The sequence below is a fragment of the Petromyzon marinus genome, chromosome 1, assembly GCF_048934315.1.
Source record: "Petromyzon marinus isolate PM22_M1 ecotype Great Lakes invasive population chromosome 1, UKy_Petmar_22M1.pri1.0, whole genome shotgun sequence".
Classification (NCBI taxonomy): Eukaryota; Metazoa; Chordata; class Hyperoartia; order Petromyzontiformes; family Petromyzontidae; genus Petromyzon; species Petromyzon marinus.
In genome coordinates, this window is record NC_133667.1 from 30,807,122 (window position 1) to 30,828,174 (window position 21,053).

Genomic DNA, 21,053 nt, shown 5'->3' on the forward strand with positions numbered 1-21,053 from the left:
CTTGTCCCAACTAAAACAGCATTTGCCCCAACTAAAACCGCACTTGCCCCAACTAAAACAGCACTTGTCCCAACTAAGACAGCACTTGTCCCAACTAAAACCGCACTTGCCCCAACTAAGACAGCACTTGTCCCAACTAAAACATTTCTTGCTCCAAATAAAACAGCACTTGCCCCAACTAAAACAGCACTTGCCCCAGCTAAGACGGCACTTGCTCCAGCTAAAACAGCACTTGCCCCAAATAAAACAGCACTTGCCCCAGCTAAGACGGCACTTGCTCCAGCTAAAACAGCACTTGCCCCAACTAAAACAGCACTTGCCCCAACTTAAACAGCACTTCCTCCAGCTAACAGCAACTTGTCCCAGCTAAAATATCACTTGTCCCACCTAAAACAGCACCCGCCCAAACTCAAACAGCACTTGTCCCAGCTAAGACAGCACTTGTCCCAACTAAAACCGCACTTGTCCCAACTAAAACGGCACTTGTCCCAACTAAAACCGCACTTGTCCCAACTAAAACCGCACTTGCCCCAACTAAGACGGCACTTGTCCCAACTAAAACAGCACTTGCCCCAGCTAAAACAGCACTTGTCCCAACTAAAACCGCACTTGCCCCAACTAAAACAGCGCTTGTCCCAACTAAAACCGCACTTTCCCCAGCTAAGACAGCACTTGTCCCAACTAAAACAGCACTTGCCCTAACTAAAACAGCACTTGCCCCAACTAAAACAGCACTTGTCCCAACTAAAACAGCACTTGCCCCAACTAAAACAGCACTTGTCCCAACTAAAACATTACTTGCTCCAAATAAAACAGCACTTGCCCCAACTAAAACAGCACTTGCCCCAGCTAAGACGGCACTTGCTCCAGCTAAAACAGCACTTGCCCCAAATAAAACAGCACTTGCCCCAGCTAAGACGGCACTTGCTCCAGCTAAAACAGCACTTGTCCCAACTAAAACAGCACTTGCCCCAACTTAAACAGCACTTCCTCCAGCTAACAGCAACTTGTCCCAGCTAAAATATCACTTGTCCCACCTAAAACAGCACCCGCCCAAACTCAAACAGCACTTGTCCCAGCTAAAACAGCACTTGCCCCAACAGTCTGTGAAGGCTATAACACAGTGGGGTGGGTGGGTGGAAATCTTTGTCTTTAGTTTACAAGTGCACGTGACGCGCCACGTGACACCCTCGCTAGCTTGAGGTATAAAAGGGGGGGAGGGCGCGGCGAACCCTCCGCTTGCTCTCAACAGGAAGCCATGGCCGCCTGCACCGCCGCTGCCGCTGTGCGGACCACGCCGCTGCCCCTGCTGCTGCTGCCCCTGCTCCTCCTGCTGCTCGTCCATGCGGCCGCCGGCGAGACGATGGTCGCCGAAGATTGGCTGGAGAAGCCCCCGCGGGGGGATTCGCCCTTCGGCTCCGTGTGGCCGCGGCCGCAGGTTCTGCGCTCGTCGGCGATTGCGTTGCAGCTGAGCCACGAGCGCTTCCGCCTGGAGCACGACCCGGCCTCGAGCGCGCAGGTCCTGTCCGCTACGGGGCGAGGGGTGGGGGAGATTGATGATGATGATGATAACAAACATACACTACGTGTTCTTAGTTCTTTCGGTAAAGTCACCACGTAGAAGGGAAACAATGCAAATATGAAACAATAAAATTCTCACGACGTTTCGACTGCAACGCAAGAAGCAATCGTCATCAGGGTGTGAAAATCACAGCAAGAACATTTGAAAAAAGTGGCGGGGTTTTTTTTTTCTTAAAATTTTCTTGCTGTGTCTTCTTTGGTTCTTTCGGTAAAGTCGCGTAGAATGAGAATAAAATAACACGATAAAATTCTCACGACGTTTCGGCCACAACGCAAAGCCGCTTGCGTTGTGGCCGAAACGTCGTGAGAATTTTATTATTTTATTTTCTCATTCTACGTGACTTTACCGAAAGAACCAAAGAAGATGAATCCTTGCAGTCACGAAAGCTTTAAATCGAAATTTCTTGCTGTGGTTTTCACACCTGATGATGATTGCTTGCTTGTGTTGCAGTCGAAACGTCGTGAGAATTTTATTGTTTTATATTTTTTTTTATTATTGCTTCCCTTCTACGTAGTGGTGACTTTACCGAAAGCACCAAGAATATGAATCCCTGCAGTCACGAAAGCTTTAAATCAAAATTTAAAACGCTACGTAGTTAACACGATTTGGAGCTTTCGTGACTACAGGAATTGCTTTTTTGGTTCTTTCGGTAAAGTCGCGTAGAAAGAAAAATAAATTAAAAAAAATTGAAAGAGCGGCGTTTCTATTGCAACACAAGCAAATCGACACGATTTTTTTGTGTCCGTGGGTAGTAAGTAAAAGTGTTATTTTTTTAAAATCGCTTATGCCTCAAAAGTATAGACAATGGCTATTATTACCCCGCAAACTTTTCTTTCGTGACCACGACTTTATGTGAAGGAATGACACAAATTCGCACCACGTTTTCTCTTTGAAAAAAGAGGTACATTTAAAAAATATCACTGTCCTGGTCACAACAACAAAGTTTGTGGGGAATAATAGCAATTTTCTGTACTTTTAAGGCATAAGCAATTAGGACATAACACTTGCTAGCCAGGGGGGAAAAAAACATTTTTTTTTGCTACACTGTAACAACAGTCTATTGCATTGATGGCGTTACGTAACATCGTATAAGTAGTAAGTAGATGATGATAAAGAAAGACTTATCACGGAACTTAACACGTTGCGCCATGTAGAGGGCTGCAACTCGCGGCTCCAGAGCCGCGTGTGGCTCTTTGAGTGACTTATTTATTAAGGACCGCCTGCGTATTCGCATGCATTGCGAGGCTCTTGAAATATTGATGGGTAGAGGTGGTATTATATATATTTTTACTGGTAGGAACGAAGTTGTAAACTGAGTGTACCACCCTGCAATAGATTAATGTGTCCGTCCGTCCCCTTTCAATACTTTAACGAAGTGAAAAATTCCAATGTTCCTACCAGCCCACCCTGCAGGGACCTGTTATGGCATTAAAAAAAAAACTGATCTCGTTATTTTGGTTGCCAAACCACCACCCCGGCCGACCCCGACACTCGCTTCGCGTCATTTGCGAGCCGGCGTAAAGAGCGCAGAGTTCGGTGTTCATGGCAGGAACATTCATAGCCTCCTCGCCCTACATCAACATCGCTGATTTCTCCCCATCTATAACCGTGACCACGTTGCACATCACACGTCGCACAAGTTACACCAGTCGCCACGAATCACGGTAAATATCGTTTAACAGTGCGCAGGTCTGAATTAAGGGGGTGGGGGGTCATTAATGGCATGGCTGTACAGTCTACATATTGTACACGGTACGCTATATGCTATAGCATTAAATTGCACGTGAACAACACTGTGTTGAACCATACGCCACTGATTTAGCAGCGTCTTGTAACCAACCGGCTTCCAGCGTGCAGGTCCAGTGATAGGCGTGTACAGTATTCATAATATAGCTTCTGCATTAAATAGACATGATACAGGGTGATGCAAACAAAAATGTTAACACTAATGAGAATTTGCAACAATGCCACAAGTAATGTGCCTCTGGATTCTGGAGACCACCTAGAGAAGATTCCAGGCATGGGTTGACAATGATAGCGAACAAGTGGAGACTGACTTTTTGAACCTATTAACATACATTTGTTATCATGTTCCAGTGTATTATTCGTTCTTTTTCCATAAAAAACGATAGTCCCATATAACTGTTAACATTTTGTAAGCAGCCGGTATAACATTCCACTGCAGTTTAGCACTTTATTTTACAGTACACTACACATTAAGTCATAATTCACTACCACGGCACTTTTATACGCCCATTTACTCTCCGATGTCCAGCACGAAAGGCTGGGAGGCTTGATAACTCGCTGCGCTGAACGACTTTACGGTACACACTTGTTAGGCTGCATCCCCTTTACACTTCCCCTTTACATTTTCAAAGGATCAGAAACGGGGATGGTCTTTGATATCCCTCTCGAATGTGCCGGATAATCTCAGATCTCGCAAGCAAAGCATAATTTTTGACCCTGGCTAGTATTTGTTTTGGGCGGCTATATGGATAACAGGTGTTTTAGGCTGTGGGATCCATTGTAGTGTACTTTATATATTGTACACCCCCACCTTCAATCTGCACTAACCAACGTGGCCAAGTGTGGTCATATAACCTCTACTGCCCGCATGACATGGACAATAGGATTGACCAAGAGCTCTGTACATTATAATTACTATGATAACATGGATATACCAAAAATTCGGTTATCTGAATATTGTTCCATTTTTCGTTTTCTGATGGTGGAAAAATGAAGATGGTTTCGGGTGTTAAAAGTCAGAATCTGCATATTTGTACTGGAGGAATCCGATGAGCTATGAAGCTCTTTCACATTTGTCCAGTGGACATCTATGACTGTCACATTGAGTATCAGGCATGGGGTTTGTATGAGCATACTTCACCACGCTGGTTGGTGCATGATGATTGTTAAGTGTGTGCCAGAACCTAGTCACTACAACTGTCCACTGATGTTCTAGTGCCTGTAAAGCGAGATTGGGTTCCCAAGTTCAGAGATCATAACCGCTGCTCCGACCACCCCACTCGTGTATTTTTGTTCCTTGTTGGTTGGGGGAAAGCCCCGTAGGCAAAATCATAGTACTGTACAATAAGTTTGCAGAAGTGGTTTCATGCGCCTTCAAAACAACAGTGAAGCGTCTGTTGAATAGGAGTGTTAAGTTGCATATCGTGTGTTTTACAACGAAGCTAAATTACATTTCGGGAAATCTATTGTGGAAATGAGAAATTACTTTGTGAAAGCTGAAAATAAATTAAGCTTCATTCATTTTTCAGAAATGTATACAGTACATGAAACTCCGAGTCCCTTTTATTAAACAACTTAAACATTTCCACCCTAATACTGTACGTATGTGTATGTAGGTTGAACTTCGTTCGCACCGTACGTAGGCAACCGTGCTAATCGGAGGTGTGGGGGAATGACAACAAACTAAACACAAAAAGCAGTTTTAAAGAAATGAGTTTTCAATCTAAATTTAAAAGTGCATGGCTCCATTTGCTTCCTAATATCGGAAGGAAGAGCATTCCGGACGGCCGCCGAAGCGGATCTGAAGTTAAGACACGCTCAGACTTCATTGAGGATGACTGTCACTGTGCAAGGTGCTCTTTTATATACCCATCTGTAAGAAGTTGTAAATACCCCCCAGCTGTTTCTGAAAACATAGTCCGCTTGATCGGTACTTTTAACTGCAATCGCGTATCATTGGAAACAAAAGAATTCGTTTTAACAGTGCATTGCGCTATGCCACACAGGTTGGATGCCAGGTCCTCGACGATGCCTTCCGTCGCTACTACAATATAATTTTCAGCGGATCGCCTTATCCGGGGGCCTCAAGCAAGCTTCACCGCAAGCCCACCACGAAGACACGCGCCGTCGGCGAGGTCTCCTTACTGAGCGTTCTCGTGCAGAGCAGCCACAACGACTGCAACGACTTCCCTGGCCTCAACTCAAACGAGTCCTGTAAGGCAGCCTTCTTCTTGCTGGTTGTGGTGAAAATAAGAACCGGTTCTTTATAATGCAGCTAACCCTTCAGAATGTGTGGGTGGATTATCTTTATTTTTCGGATTAACTATATTAGAATACATACACTGGTTCAACTATTCTCTACCCGCTCGTCGCGGGTTGGTGATTTTCTGCACGCGCCTTTAAGTAAATGACATTTTACAGTCGCACCATTGAGAACATGCAGACCATTAAACTAAATTCTAAAAGACATCGGATATGTGTGCTTATATGGCTTTGGGGTGCCACGGTGGCGCGAGATGTTATCTCCCTCACCTGGTATGCAGGAGCTTGTGGGTTCCACCCCGACCCTGATGCCTGTATGTTTGGAGTTTGCATGTTCTTCCCGTGGTTGCATGGGTTTTTCTCCAGGTCCCTCCGGGTTATCCCTCCACATTTACAAACGTTCTTTTAGATTTGGCTTCTATACATTTCCACGTGATAATAAACTTCGTTGAACTATTATTTGTGGCCAGGTTGCTTCTGAAAAAGAGAAAATAGCTCGGTGGGCTTTACTTGATGAATAAAATAGTTTGGTTTACTTTGGAATGCCCTACCTGGAATGTGTCAGTTGTGTTGCAGTTCTTCCATCTCACAGGTGTCTCTCTGTCCTGACAGATGAGCTGAGCGTGCAAGCGGGCGAGTCTCTGTTGCAGGCCCCCTCTGTGTGGGGGGCCCTCCGAGGTGAGGCCGCTTCTGAGTTTGTGTACATTCACAGCACAGAGCAAACGTGATATACTGTGGACATTCTGATGTATGAATCCTATTTGTAAAGGAAAACAATGCAATCTGCCATGAAAAATTATTCCTTTTTGCCATTTGCAAAGAAACCACGTACATTTTCTAAGTTTGAATGACTCCGGTTGTTTTCCACCGTTCAAAATATAAGCGGATTTGTGTGTGCCAAGACCGGCTTGGTGAAGTATAGTTACAAACTGGCATGATCGACATGGCATGGGAAGGTCTTCATCTATCAGATGGTTTGATAAAGGGCAGTAAATAATTATTTTTTATATCCGTCGCATAACTCACTGCTCTGTTGTTTGCTCTTTGCTGAAGGTTATGGTTGTGGTTTTTATAATTCACTACAGGTCTGGAGACGTTCAGCCAACTGGCTTACCGGGATGACAATGATGGGGTGAGGGCTACATTTACATAATTGGAGAAAAATAATTGCTCATGGAGCAAAACACCTTGTACTCTACTTTCAAAATGTACATTTCAGCCAAATTAACATTTCATACCAACATGTGACATTACTTGTGGTTAAGCAAATTGTTGTGTTAAGCCAAATAACATATGACTTGTGATTCCACAAACAAGGCAACGGTTTATGCTTTTGTCATGACCCACCAGTTAGCTTTTTCAACAGTGTGTTTTGTAGTCGTGTGCCTGTAACATGAAAAGAGAAAACAAAGGCACACTGTAGCTTTCCTCCCACAGTCTTTATTGTAACGAAGCGACAAACCATTTTTTTACATTGCAAGTGGAACTTAGTTTTTCGATTTAAAGCTTTCGTCACTGCAGGGATTCATCTTCTTGGTTCTTTCGGTAAAGCCACGTAGAATGGAAATAAAATAATAAAAATAAAACAATAAAATAAAATTCTCACGACGTTCCGGCCACAACACAAGTAGCCTTCTTCAGGTGAAGGAACGGTTCAGTTCTGTTCCTTCACCTGAAGAAGGCTACTTGTGTTGTGGCCGAAACGTGAGAATTTTATTTTATTTCCATTCTACGTGACTTTATCGAAAGAACCAAGAAGATGGAACTTGGTTGTTTTTAGATCGAAAGAGTTGTAGGAAATTCCAGCTTCTGAGAGGTTGTGCTTGATCGTGTCATTGTCAATTCATGACAGTTTAATGATGTGTACTAATATGTAATGACATGTATTTTTTTTTCACAATAAGATTTTAATGAACAAGACTGAGGTGGTGGATTTCCCTCGGTTCCGGCATCGCGGGCTGCTGCTGGACACCTCGCGCCACTACCTGCCTCTAATCGTCATCCTCGAGACATTGGTGAGTCATGTTGTGTGTGTGTGTGGCGATAGATGTGACTGTGGAGTGACAACTTTCTGTATGTATGTTGAACTTATTCCGCGCACCGTACATAGCAAACCGTGTTAATTGGAGGTGCGTGAAAAACTTTCTGCCTGCGTCTGTGGTGCTGTGTCTCTAGGTTGCACCCCTTCACACAACCTTTTGCATGCTGTTGCCACGTGGCCTCTGTTATCAATTTTTTGTTTATCCACGTTTCTCTTTGATGACAGTTTAGTTACTGCCCATCCCAGCATGTTATGTTCATTGAATCGTTACGATTGTGGGGTCACAAGTCTTATTGAGTAGTTTTTTTGTCTCATTGCTTTCTTTTACGTTTCCTAAGGAGATCACATTTTGATGTAAATTAAACCTATTGTAAATAATACTATTAAATTATTACATGCATGTTTTGGTGGGTGAGCATGGTTTTTAACTGACAAATCGTTACATGCCCATTTAATTTCCTTTTTCGTCACAGGATGCCATGGCCTACAACAAGTTGAACGTCTTCCATTGGCACATTGTGGATGATCAGTCATTCCCGTACCAAAGCCAGACGTTCCCCGAGCTCAGCGAAAAGGTGATGAGATGGATAAGAGCTTTATTGTGCTTCTTATCAACTACATCGCGATTGTGCTATATCAGTATATCAGTGCTTCCTTAACATGCTTTTTGCCTGGCAGCCTTCAGTGATCTGTTCTAGATAGAAGTCTTGAGTCAAGCACATTGAGTTGTTTTACGATCTGGTTAACTGCTGAATTATCTATTATAGCTGACAAAAGTTACATTGAGTTTAACAACAAATGTTTGATAGGGTTTTTTACTCAGCCATTAATGACTTGATATAACCATGTTAATACAAACGTGAGCTGGATTTAATCATGGGCATTTCTTAACTAGCACCTAGAATCTGAATAAAATTGGTTTATTTATCTGGCACAGATGCTATCCCTGAGTGACCTAGCCACCTCCGATTTAGCTATATTTTCTGCTTGAGTTTATTTTAAATGGTCAGCCCCCCTTTCTCAACCTAAAACTCTATGCCATTGTGACTCTTTCAGGGGGCATACAACCCATCTAGGGCTATCTACACCGAGACGGATGTAGGAGCTGTGATTTGGTATGCTCGCGAACGAGGAATTCGCGTCATTCCGGAGTTTGACACCCCCGGCCACACTCAGTCCTGGGGGAAAGGTATGCAAGTGTGTGTGCAAGTGTGTGTGCACGTGTGTGTGTTACTATTATATTCACTAGGTCCATTATCATGAATGGTGACATTAAACAGATGTAACCAATTACAGTTGTTAGTGTATAAAGTGCATAAATGGGATTTTTAAGTTTGAGCTCATCTGAACTTGAATTGAAGAATGTGGAGAGGGGAGGGGTGGTTGGTTTTGGAGTGTTTCTTTCATGTGTTGGCTTTTTAGAATGGGCTATTTCTATAGCACTTACATTTTTTGGTCATTTTACTTAGTTTGAATTCACAATTACGTAATTTTTTTCCCCAGGTGAGCCAAACCTCCTGACTCCCTGCTACAATGGCAAGGAGCCTTCCGGCTTATTTGGTCCCGTACATCCTGTGACCAACTCTACCTATGACTTCATGAAAAAGCTCTTCAACGAGATCTCGAATGCTTTCCCGGACCATTATATCCACCTTGGAGGTGATGAGGTCAGCTTCAGCTGCTGGTGAGAGCCTTTTGTTTGAGTAGTGAGGGGAAGACCCCGAGTACAATGTTTCTAGGTGCAGCTTGGTTTCGGTCGGTCTAACTCGGCTTTTCTCTGGTTGTTATAACTTCATATTCTCATTAGTTAATATCATTATAATCAACATGCATTTAGAGTATTTGACATGCTTTAAATTTCCATATGATACGCCACTTCGTTGAGCTATCATTTATGGCCAGGTTGCTTCTGAAAAAGAGAGCTTGGTGGGCTTTACCTGATGAAACAAAAAAATAGTTTAGTAATGGATGTTCTTACCAAGTGAGATCACATTGAGCTGTCATGTCTTTTTCAAGGGAGATCTTAACGATTAATTACTTGGGCAAATGTAATCCTATCATACTATATTGGAAACAATATTGCTGGCTGGCTGCCTAGCTGCCTGGCTGGATTCCTGGCAGACGGCAAGTTCTCGTGCGCGGTGGCGATGTCACCGCGTACCTCTGGTAATTTAGTTGCCTGCACCCCCACAGCGCTGAGCCGGGTTCGTGCGTCGTGCCAATTTCATGCCCCCCCCACCCCCTTAGCTCTGTATCCCGTCCAAATGCGCGGGATGGGTTATCCGTACTATCTTGCTATATTCGCTAAATGTTTGGCTGATGGGAGGGGAGAGACTGTCATTGCCATAGGATGTGCGGCCCGCTATGTTCGGAAAAAGTTTGCTGGCTGGAGGGATGGACGGATGGATGGTTACGTCCAAAGGACATGCGGACTGCTAGTTTTAGTATATATATAAAAAAAAATTGGGGGGGTAATTTATTATTTGGTATTTTCCGCTATGACAGTTTCAGCAATTAACTGGTTGCTTAAGTGTAAACTAACAGGCTGGCAAGTGGTTGTTGGATGTTGGTTGATGCATGTGCCCTCTCATCCCTTGAAAATATAGTTTTCCATGTGGTTGATTCTGTAGTTAATGCTGCAGTTATCTTGCTCACAGGCAATCAAACCCAGATATCACATCTTTCATGGAGAAGATGTCTTTTGGAAAGGATTACAAGAAGTTGGAGTCCTACTACATTCAACAGTAAGCAAAGAGTCTGGCAGCCTAAACATCTCAAATTCATTCAGTCATCATTCAACACTAATAAATGGGTTGGTTTCTTGTAAAAATAATCATCTTACATAATGCACTTTTGGATTTAGATTGTGTCCACTTGTGCAGTTCATGTAGTTGGCAACATTTGCACGATGTGAATAATGTACTTGTGATTTGGAATCCTTGTTTTATTTCTATATATTTTATCCCCTGATAGAATTCTGGACATCGTGGCCTCATACAAAAAGGGCTACATGGTGTGGCAGGAGGTGTTCGACAATGGTGTCAAGGTATGCACATGGGGCTGTAGCTTTGTCTACTGCTGGTAACGGTTCCTTTTTGTTTTCTTCTACTGCATTTGGAAAACACTTTCCTTTCCAACTTACCACCTTTTTATTCACATTCATAAGAGGTACTATCTCAGTTAAGGGACAGTGAGTGAACAGTACAGAAAATAGGTCTGTGGGCAGGCACCATATGCACAGTTAATTATCTCATATGCAGGTTTTTCTTGGTACTCTTTTCTTCACAAGGCATAAACTCGAAATGGAATATTTCTTAACATCTCAACAGGACCTTTCTCAAAACGACAAATAATTAGATTTTTAGTAAGTATTTCACGTTATTAAGCAGCACTGTGAGGTATTAGTCCCCCAATACACAAATGGAGGAGAATAAAAGTGAAATATTGGCAGTCCCGCAGGCTTTCAGTAATTCGCTTGAGTGGGGCGGGGGCAGCAAAAGGCACGAGCGACAGAGGAGGGGGGGGGGGGGAGACGTGCTGATGCGTCGCCCACGGGCTCCGTCGTTTTCCAGCTAAAGCCCGACACGGTGGTGGGGGTGTGGAAGAACGATAACTACACAGGCGAGCTGTGGACCGTGACGGACGCGGGCTACCCCGTCATCTTGTCTGCGCCTTGGTACCTGGACATCATCAGCTACGGCCAGGACTGGCGCAACTACTACTCCGTGGAGCCGCTTAAGTTTGTCGGTCGGTTGCGTCGGCCCTTGGACCGCTTGCCCCCCCCCACCCACCCCCCACGTATAGAGCGGAATTAATAGTGGTGTAGGGTCTGCGATTCAATTTGGTTGTCTCAATTCAGAAAAAGCAAACAAACAAACCAACATTTCAGGATAAAATTGAAAATGTCTGCATTATTTATCACAGTTCCAGTGAATTTTAAGAGAGCAAAAAAAGCACAATCGTGAAGTATGTTAAACTTAAAACGGCATGTGGTTTGTCTTACATTTTAATACGAATTTAATAATATATATTATTTGCTGTAGTTTTTACATTGGAGCAGCAAGTAAAAGCTTAGGTATATAATGCAGCATAAATGTATTTTTTTCCGTAAACCGATTTAATGACTACAAATGTCAACAATTGTTTTCTTAATTTGTAGGGTTAGTTTTAATAGTTGACCAACAATTTGGAAACCAATACAAGGCACCTGAAACAGTCGAGGCTGCTGTATCGTATGGTTCCGTGCAGTTCTAAGTGGCGATGCTATCGGCCAACTTCAACTTACGATTGACAAACCTGGCAGCTCCAGACTAAAACGTTTAGTTTTAAATTGCATCACTTGTGCCAAAATACCACTGTTTCCACATGGATGGATCTCTTATGACAATTCACAGGAACCAATCAGTAATGTTTTCTTTGGGTCTTTTTGTAAAGTCACGTAGATAGGTTCAAAGAAAATAACAATTACGACGTTTCGATCGCAACACAAGCGGTCGTCATCGGGAAAAGGGAAAAGTACCCACCCCCCTTTTCCTGATGACGGACCGCTTGTGTTGCGATCGAAACGTAGTTTTTTTTTGTTAACTTCTTTGAACCTATCTACGTGACTTTACCGAGAGATCCAAAGAATAGTAATTCCTGCAGTCACGATAGCTTTAAGTCAAGATTCAATCAGTAATGTGTTATTCACTATGCAGATAACTTGATGTCCATGTTCCCCATTAGGCAAGCTCTTAATTATTTTTATGGACGAAAGATGTCTTCCTTAACTTCTTGCACGTTGTTGGCCTTATTGTTCATGAAAGAGGACACTTGGCGTGAGGTTGTGCGAGTGTAGAGGTCATGCGTGCAGTCAATGAAATCACTGGCTCTCAACCCAGCAGGTGTGGCACAAATGGGAAGCAACCCAGTTGCATGTTCGCAGGCTGCAGTTCAGGCAGGCAGGGAAATAGGAGGAGATCTGGTTTCTACAGACATTGTTTACTGTTACACAGTAACATGCAGCTAAGATTAAGTAGTGGGCATACTTTGAGGTCCAGCTAAAGGATACTTTTCTCCGATTACGGTCTTTATAATTTATAAATACTCTAAAATCAGCTTCAGGACTGAGGTTTGTTAACCTCCATCTTCTCTCTCTGAGCATTTCAATCCCAACATTTACACTTGCTTTTATGTAAATACTCTTCTAACCCTTCTCTGTATAAACTTCACATTTCAATCAACTATTCAATGCCACTCTCCAAGATCTTTGGTTCATCCCTCCTTGTAACTCAAGTCCATGCCCGAAGAACTCCAGTCCATCCCGTTTTCCCCACGCGCCCATCCTTCCGCTCTACACTGTGCTACACTTGCAGTTGAAGCCGGACACAGTGGTGCACGTGTGGAAGTTCATGGCGGAACACTACAAGCAAGAGATGGCGGACGTGACAGCGGCAGGCTTCTCCACGTTGCTGTCAGCGCCGTGGTATATCAACTCAATCGCTTATGGGCAGGACTGGACCAAATATTACGCCGTCGAGCCACTCGACTTCCACGGTGCGTCCCCTTAGATTCTCCCGGCATCGGTGGGCGACGTCCGCCGACCGAAATTTGAGCTGCGATCCAGAGTTTAAACTATCATTATCCAAGCTGGCAGAACGTTAGTGGGATAAAAACTTTATCAAGCCACTCAAATTCAACATGTGACGATTTTAATGATTATGACAACCCATGATCTTTTACGCTTTGATAGAGTTTTTCATATAACTTGTACCACCTCCGATAGTGTTGGCAAATCTGGGCCCAAGGACTGCATGATCTCCAGGCGGCTTGTGCTCTTGCTTTGGCTATTAAGCTCTAATAGACCTCGGGCAACGTGCTTGCGTATCCTTTTCTTGGACCCTTGGGCTTTTCTTGATGCCCTCTGTGCATGAGAACCTGTCATCAAAAGACCCTAATTTACATCTCACCTTTAATCACACCTTTCCTCGCTTGCTGCCATTAATGCTTTCTGCAATTTGCCTCCTCCACATCGCGTTTTCCTTGCATGACATCTTTCGTGGACAGTAAAATAACAGAGGTGAGGCTTGGCAAGGAGATCTGTGCTGAGGCACGTATTTTAATATAGGAAGGCTGTAGCTCTGGATGTTGAACTTTCTACTGTAGGCATAGACTATCAGCAGGGGCAGCCACTAGATCTGTTGGGGCCAAGGACTGTTGGAGGTCTGTTAACAGCCCTGGTGATTGCATGCATGCCTCTACACTTGCGCTCATGTGTGTGTTAGTGCCTCCCATAACTTAATGCATGCACACGCATCCAAAAATCACATGTGTAGAACTTAATAGTAAATTAAAGACATTTTTACAATTATTTAAATGTTAAAGGCAAACCTCATGTTATTGTGTTAATGCCAGGGAAGCCACTTTACAGATATAGTGAATGTTGAGAACATTTTACAGGAGACCAACCTACTTGATTGTTAAGTGTAGGACATATTCAATTGGCAAACCTTTACTAATTGTGGTCATGAAGAATTTTAGTTACTATAAACATTTCCGACTATATACACATCAAAATGCTCAAAGCAGGAACGTTATAAGGACGCTTCTCTGTCGTAGGAAAATCACCCCACTGCATTTGCATAAATTAATGGGTATGGACACCTCAAAGGTCCAACAGAAAACAAGTGTAATTTGACACTCCTTAAAGTGTATCTCAAAGTTATTAAAATCCCATTTGAATTGTAATTAATGAGGGGAGACAACTTTCCGAGTATTACATGTTGCGGGTAGGTGTTGTAAATGGATTATATTTGCCTGTATGTTGAGTTTAGAAGGGCTTTCAGATGCGCTTCTGCGGCCATCTGGAACGCTCTTCCGATATAAGGAAGCCACGGGGAGCTATGCACATTTAAATCTAAATTGAAAACTCCTTTATTTAGAACTGCTTTTTGTGTTTAGTTTGTTTTCACTCCCCCGCACCTCCGATTAGAACGGTTGACTACGTACGGTGGCATGAAAGAAGGTCTACATACATTTACCTCCGCACTGCCACGCACCCATCCCAACGCAGGAACCGATAAGCAGAAGGAGCTGGTGGTTGGAGGCGAGGCGTGCCTGTGGGGCGAGTATGTGGATGGCACCAATCTGACCCCCAGACTCTGGTGAGCACAAACTCGTGCGGTCCCCTTGCACTCATTTGTATGCTAATCGTAGGTGCGTCGATTCGCCATGCAAAATATTGTTTTTCGCTTTCAGTACACGCATTTGTGTTATGCGTAATGATTATTATTATTTGCAATTCATGAAGATGATGTACATTAAGATTATGCACATGATGTGCCAATGTTACATTTAGGCAAATGGAGTGAACGTAACTCTACAAACGAAAGTGAAGAAAAGTGGAACAGTATAAATGACTAGATTTGTTAACTATAACCCCGAATTGTGAGAATTCACTCATGCTCTGGGGTGGTGAATCATTACACGCCTAAAGAATATTAGTGTCTTCACAGAAATGTTTATTTGTATATGTAAACACTGGGCTTTCCTCTGCTTCATTGATGTTTTGGAAGCGTATATCAAACTTAAAATTTAATACCTGTTAGATATCACAATATATAGGGATGCACATTTGACTCGAATGTCCATTGCGTAGCATGTCGGTGTACATTGGACTGTTTGCATTGGGTGAAAATCATTCCCTGCAGATTTTGCGAATGGTGGAATGAGCATGTGGATTGTGCATGTATCACCTGTGTACACACAACTTGTGTGTGTTTAATACATTTGTGTATGCGTGCCACACGTGTGTCCAATGTGCTTGGTGTTTTACTATGCAAGGGGTGTGCGGTTAATATATTTGCACTTGGCTTGTATGTACATAGTGAGTGGCATGTTTAATACTGCGAGTGTTTACTTTCCCAAAGAGCCTATGTAGGCTACATGTGGCGTCTGACTTTGTGTTTACTTGTGGTGCGTGCATTGATTCCCCAGGCCCCGTGCAAGCGCAGTGGCCGAACGCCTGTGGAGCGACAAGAGCGTGACTGATGTGAACGACGCCTACAGCAGACTTGCAAAGCACCGCTGCCGCATGGTCCAGTACGTATGCGTGCGTGTGTTGTGCGGTTTGTGTTTGTGTGGGGGGGGGGGGGGGGGGGCGTTAGTGTAGTGGTTAATGCACTGCGCTACAAACCCAGCGACCCAAGTTTGATTCCCAGACACCACCGGCATCGGTGAGTAGTGATATATGTAACTTGGCCTGGGCCTTGCCTATGATGCGGTGTGTAAAGCATGAGCACTGGGGAGATAATGGTGGAAGGGCATGGTGCGAGCCACATCATCCCCTTGTGCGCTGAGCATGCTCGTCTGTTTTGCCTGGGTCACCGTTGAAAAAGAGCATTACAGACTTACTGAAAGCGCCGGCTTTTATAGATGCTCTCCAATAGTGCCAACGGCCTATAAAAGGCTATGCAAGAGATCTGTGTCTCTTTATGTGGAAACCTAAAAAAGGTTTTTTTTTAATCACATTCACCTGAGACTAATTGAGTTTGCACAAGCATTATTTTGAATTTTTATTTAACTCTTATACTGGCTTGGGTCTTTTTCCATTCGTTTGTCCCACTTGTGGGGTCCTCTGTCCTTGCCAACCTCCATGCTATCCTGCCCTGCACTATCTCTCTTTCCGCTCCTCGGGCCACCATGTCCATTCGCACCACTTCCTCTCACTACATTTATGACCCTTTTCTTGTTAAACCCAACATCCACTGCAACATCCTCATCCCCGTGACTGCCATAGCTTGGTTCTCCCTCTTTATTTTGTGACCCAGCACTCGGCCCCATACAACAGCACCAGCTTCACCAACTTTTCGCTTCAGCCTAACTGGGGGGGGGGGACCCTCTTATCGCACACCACACTAGTCGTCTCTCGCCATTTCAGTCATCCAGCCCTTCTTCTTGTTCTCATCGCTCCTTCCAGTGATCCATCAGCACACATCATTCCACCCAGGCACTTAAACTCGTTTGTCTTCATTAACTGGTCACTTTGAATTAGCAATCCTCCTGCATTATTTCCACTGACATTTGCCACCATGTATACTCCGTCTTTGTCCGACTGATCCGCAACCCATTCCCTTCAATCTTTTGCACCCGGATCTTCAAACCATATTCCACTTACCCCTCTGCTTTCAACCACATAGCACAATATCGTCTGTAAACGGCATGAACAAGGGGTTTCCCTCTGAATATCTCTCGTTAGTGTGTCCAGCACCAGGGTGAACATGAAGGGACTCACCGCGGAACGTTGCTTCACTCCCGCTTTGACTCCAACACCCCCACAGCTGCTTGGCCACGTGCATTTTCCCTCCTTCATACATATCCTGTATCAGCCGGACATATACCTCAGGAATACCTCTTCTCATACACTGCCAGATGAGCCCTAGGCACCCTGTCGTACGCTTTCTCTTGCTTGGGTATTCAATCTTAATCTATATTATGTACAGTGCTACCCACTATACACCGATTGCTGCCCAGGGAAGCAGTCGTCACAGGCACTTAGGTGTTATGGCGAGTCATCATGAGACTAACAAATGAGCCAGGATATAGTGAAAAACAATTCCCATGCCTAACTAAATTAAGGTTAATAAAAACTGGGCAATACTGCCAATGCAAACGTGAATAGTCATTTACCATAAATCCTAACACTCCACTGGTAGTCAACACTACAGCTTGAGTGCATCAATTAGAACCCACCTCCCCCCCCTAAAGTTGAAACATTTGCACATAAGATCTAAACATGCAGAATGTATCAACCTGGGAGTTTGTAAATATTTCGAAGAAGATACTTTTTTACCCAATTTATTTTGAGCTTCAGAAATACATAACCACATGTTTTTGTTTCAAACAAAGCTAAATCTCTCCCAATTTAGTTGAAAAGTCCTGTTTAGCGAGCAGCTACACAGTTAAAGCTCTCGAGGTCAGCGACTCACAAGGGTGGTGAGGTCACAATTTTTTTCCAGTGCTGACGTCACCATGCGCTACATCACATGCTCTTTTTAGACTTGATGAACACTAGGACCATGCCATGTTGAGATGCTGCTTGGCTTAGCGTGGTCGCACTCCAGTAATCCAGCACTGCACAGGCAAGGGTTGTTTAACTGTACGTTTGTGCAAAACTCAAACCTGCTGGGCTGGTCATGGCGGGACAGCAAATGTGTTCATGAACTCTAACTTTGTATCTTTGAGTACCAGCCCTTCTGATGCATGGGGTTTCTCCTTATATTCTTGTTTCCTCCAACATGCAAAACAAACTCTAAATTGGCCAAACATTTAAATGCAAAGACCCTCTTGAAAAGGTCTTGACACTCTTGAGCATGTCCTGGATGTGTACATGGAATTACTTGCCACTGGCATTGGTGAATATCAGGAATCAACCATGGATTTCTGGGATTATACCGTAGTGTGCGATCCTGTGATGGTAGGTTCTGTGCCTAATGACCGTAACCCAGAATGTGTCTAACCTCTGAAGATAAGCAGATTTAAGCCTGTATTGTACTTGAAAGAGTGACTTATCAAGTGCAAAATAGGTATTAACTTTTGCAACTGCTACGTTGTATGCAGCAGAGGATGGTGCAGCAAATAATGTTTTGTACTCTGCGTCTATGCTCCCACTCCTAAACTGGCCTACTATCAATCCACACTGAACAGCATGATGAAGTGTGGTCTAAAGAACCCCCTACAACCCACGTGGCGTGGAGAGACCCACGGCCAGCATTGGATTGCCATCAGAGCTGTATGTGTACGTGTGTGTGTGTGTGTGATGCGTGCAGGCGTGGAATAGCAGCCCAGCCCCTGTTTGTGGGCTTTTGCGACATTTAACCGTGCACCGGACGAACGAGGGATACCAGCCCAGGGAAGCTCAATCACTCCTGAATCTGCACGGCAAAGCATGTCCCTATGTACCACCATTCGGTAATCACCGTGCCGCCCTTGAGAGCCACACGGTCACAACGGTTATTGTGAATTGGAATTTCTCAGCCAGTGATTGGTGTTTGTCATTGAATGGCTCTTTTTGTTTTCATTTAATGTGCTTGTGTCCGCCTATACCCTCTGCAGGATTTGTTAAATGCAAGAGTGTGCATATACAAGTAACATGAAATCAGATTATGCTTTACAAACGATCTGTTTGTACTGTTTTTCATACAGCAATTTGGTCATAAAGCATGGTCTATGGTTATATAGACCAGTTATTAAGGAACACTCCTGAGAGATTAATACATCTCTTTAATAGATTTCTTGAAACTTGGTCTCTTGGAGCTGTTGCATAGTACAAATAATTCCTGTTGCTCTAACCTGAGGTTTGTAGTTTTCAGAGCAATATTTAAATGCTGCCAGCTTGCCACATGCTGAACAGTAATTTATTAATTTCTGACCACTTAAGTTGTCGAAATACAGTTGATTTTGTTGTTTTCTGATTCACGTATGCATATGTAGTGGTGCCCTTGGATATGCACGTCTTAAACCGTAGTGTTGTAACCATTGAGGATACTGCATTGCATCGTGTGATTTGCAGCTCTAACAATGCAGGCTCCTTGGCATGTGACCAGCTATTCAAAACCAACAAACCCGAATGACTCGATCCTAGCACGAGGGAAGTCTGTTAACCTGCTTGAGATGAGCATTCGTGCAACATGCCTGTGGGAACCCACACACTATTGCATACTAGAAATTAATAAAAACTAACACGCGCACTTGTCACTGCGATCGTAATGACAAATGCACTGCGATAATAAACGAGCTAGTGGTGTGTTCTCCCAGCCACGCCAGAAGCGTGTTGAACCTCGAGGCATTTACCCGCATGAAGCCACTGCTTTGTGGTTGTAATTAAAAAAATGGACTGTTGACATTCAAGCTCTTTTTTCCAGGGAATGATTTGTTGTGGCTGCTTATAAGTGAAGTGGGTGGATTTTTCTTTTCTTCTGGCTTGATGATTCTGTGATGCTTTTTTTCCCTTGAGTGTTTTTACCTGTTTATTAATTTGCACTCTGGAGAGCAAATACGGTTTGCCAACTCCATTTTTTATTGTATTTTATTAGGAAAGATGTATTTACTGTTTACAGTATATACACATGCAGACTGTCAACATATGTACGGATATTTTATGAGCCCAAGCCTTAATAGATGGGATGTGCCTTTTGTAGAAATAATCACAAGTTGGAGTGCTGATTCTGAGATGTGCAAGGGAAGAACAATGATACAGTTGCTCGTATACCCTCCAACTGAGAATTCGTGCACTGGGACATGTCTGCACTGTTAAAGGGGGGGGGGGGCGGTGGGTGCGCACTACGTACACAACGTAGGATCCATAATCTCCTTCCCATCCATGGCCTGTTAAGTCATCTGTCTGCAACGAGATAATGGCGTCAAGTATTTAGGGTTCGCTTTAAATAAAAATCCTTTCCGCAAGAGAAGTCAAACTAATTGTCCGTCACGCAACAATGTTGTTCACAAGGAGAGGGGACCAATCGTTGGCAGACGTGCTTGTGCAGTAACGTGCACCAAGACGCGTGATAAAAATCGACCGATCCTGGGGCTTGAATACAAAGTGCTGTTTTTCTGTGGATGCAATTGGCAGCACCTGATTGTGCTGTTTACCAATCAGTCGGTCATATCATAAGCAGACAGCACCGGCACTTAAAACCGAGTTGGCACCTCGTCCATCGGAAATTAAAAACCATTGACATCGAAATAAACCAGCAATGTTATGCATGATACGTATTCATGTGTGTAGCTGAATTTCTTTTCGGGGGTTCCCTTGTCCTGACTTTCGGGTAATGACGATTTTATATTCAGAGGTGAGAATGTGAACTTTGATTTGCAGTGGTTGGGAAGCCTCTGAGATGACAGCTTTTTAGCATCATATTTTTTGTCATTTCATTTTCCTCATTGAATTTGTACAAAAATAAAATTGACATGCACCCAACTGAACTGATGGTGTTTTTTATTGAGTGGAATGCATGATTTTAAAATATTTTATGTAAATTGCAACCCACATTTGATGCGATTTGAAAAATTATTAATAAAACTGATCTTAATTTTAACTAATTATTTGTGTAGTTGAGATTATCTGGAGCATTATACAGTGAGGGGAAAAAGTATTTGATCCCCTGCTGATTTTGTATGTTTGCCCACTGACGAAGAAATGATCAGTCTATAATTTTAATGATAGGTTTATTTGAACAGTGAGAGACAGAATAACAAAAAAATCCAGAAAAACGCATGTCAAAAGTGTTATGAATTGATTTGCATTTTAATGAAGGAAATAAGTATTTGACCCCTCAATCAGAGATTTCTGGCTCCCAGGTGTCTTTTATACAGGTAACGAGCTGAGATTAGGAGCACACTCTTAAAGGGAGTGCTCCTAATCTCAGCTTGTTACCTGTATAA

General features: G+C 43.4%; 1 protein-coding gene across 3 annotated transcripts; it reads left to right on the plus strand.

The window, feature by feature from the left end:
* The first annotated feature begins 1,219 nt into the window (after positions 1-1,219).
* LOC116939875 (beta-hexosaminidase subunit beta-like) lies at positions 1,220-20,589 on the plus strand. 3 transcript variants are annotated; one of them, XR_004402480.2, is made up of 14 exons: positions 1,220-1,519; positions 5,335-5,542; positions 6,203-6,268; positions 6,676-6,722; positions 7,495-7,605; positions 8,105-8,206; positions 8,688-8,820; positions 9,135-9,315; positions 10,289-10,375; positions 10,605-10,677; positions 11,204-11,378; positions 12,986-13,166; positions 14,683-14,773; positions 15,606-15,653. XR_004402480.2 is itself a non-coding variant. In XM_032948846.2 (14 exons), exons 1-14 carry the CDS (start codon positions 1,259-1,261, stop codon positions 18,483-18,485), a joined length of 1,689 nt encoding a protein of 562 aa, XP_032804737.1. In that variant the 5' UTR covers positions 1,221-1,258; the 3' UTR covers positions 18,486-20,589. The 3 variants fall into 3 exon arrangements, 2 of the variants coding, with proteins under 2 accessions (XP_032804737.1, XP_032804728.1); XM_032948846.2 differs by lacking the exon at positions 12,986-13,166 and adding an exon at positions 18,437-20,589 and having other exon boundaries at positions 1,221-1,519; positions 15,606-15,710; XM_032948837.2 differs by lacking the exon at positions 11,204-11,378 and adding an exon at positions 18,437-20,589 and having other exon boundaries at positions 1,221-1,519; positions 15,606-15,710.
* The last annotated feature ends 464 nt before the right edge of the window (positions 20,590-21,053 follow it).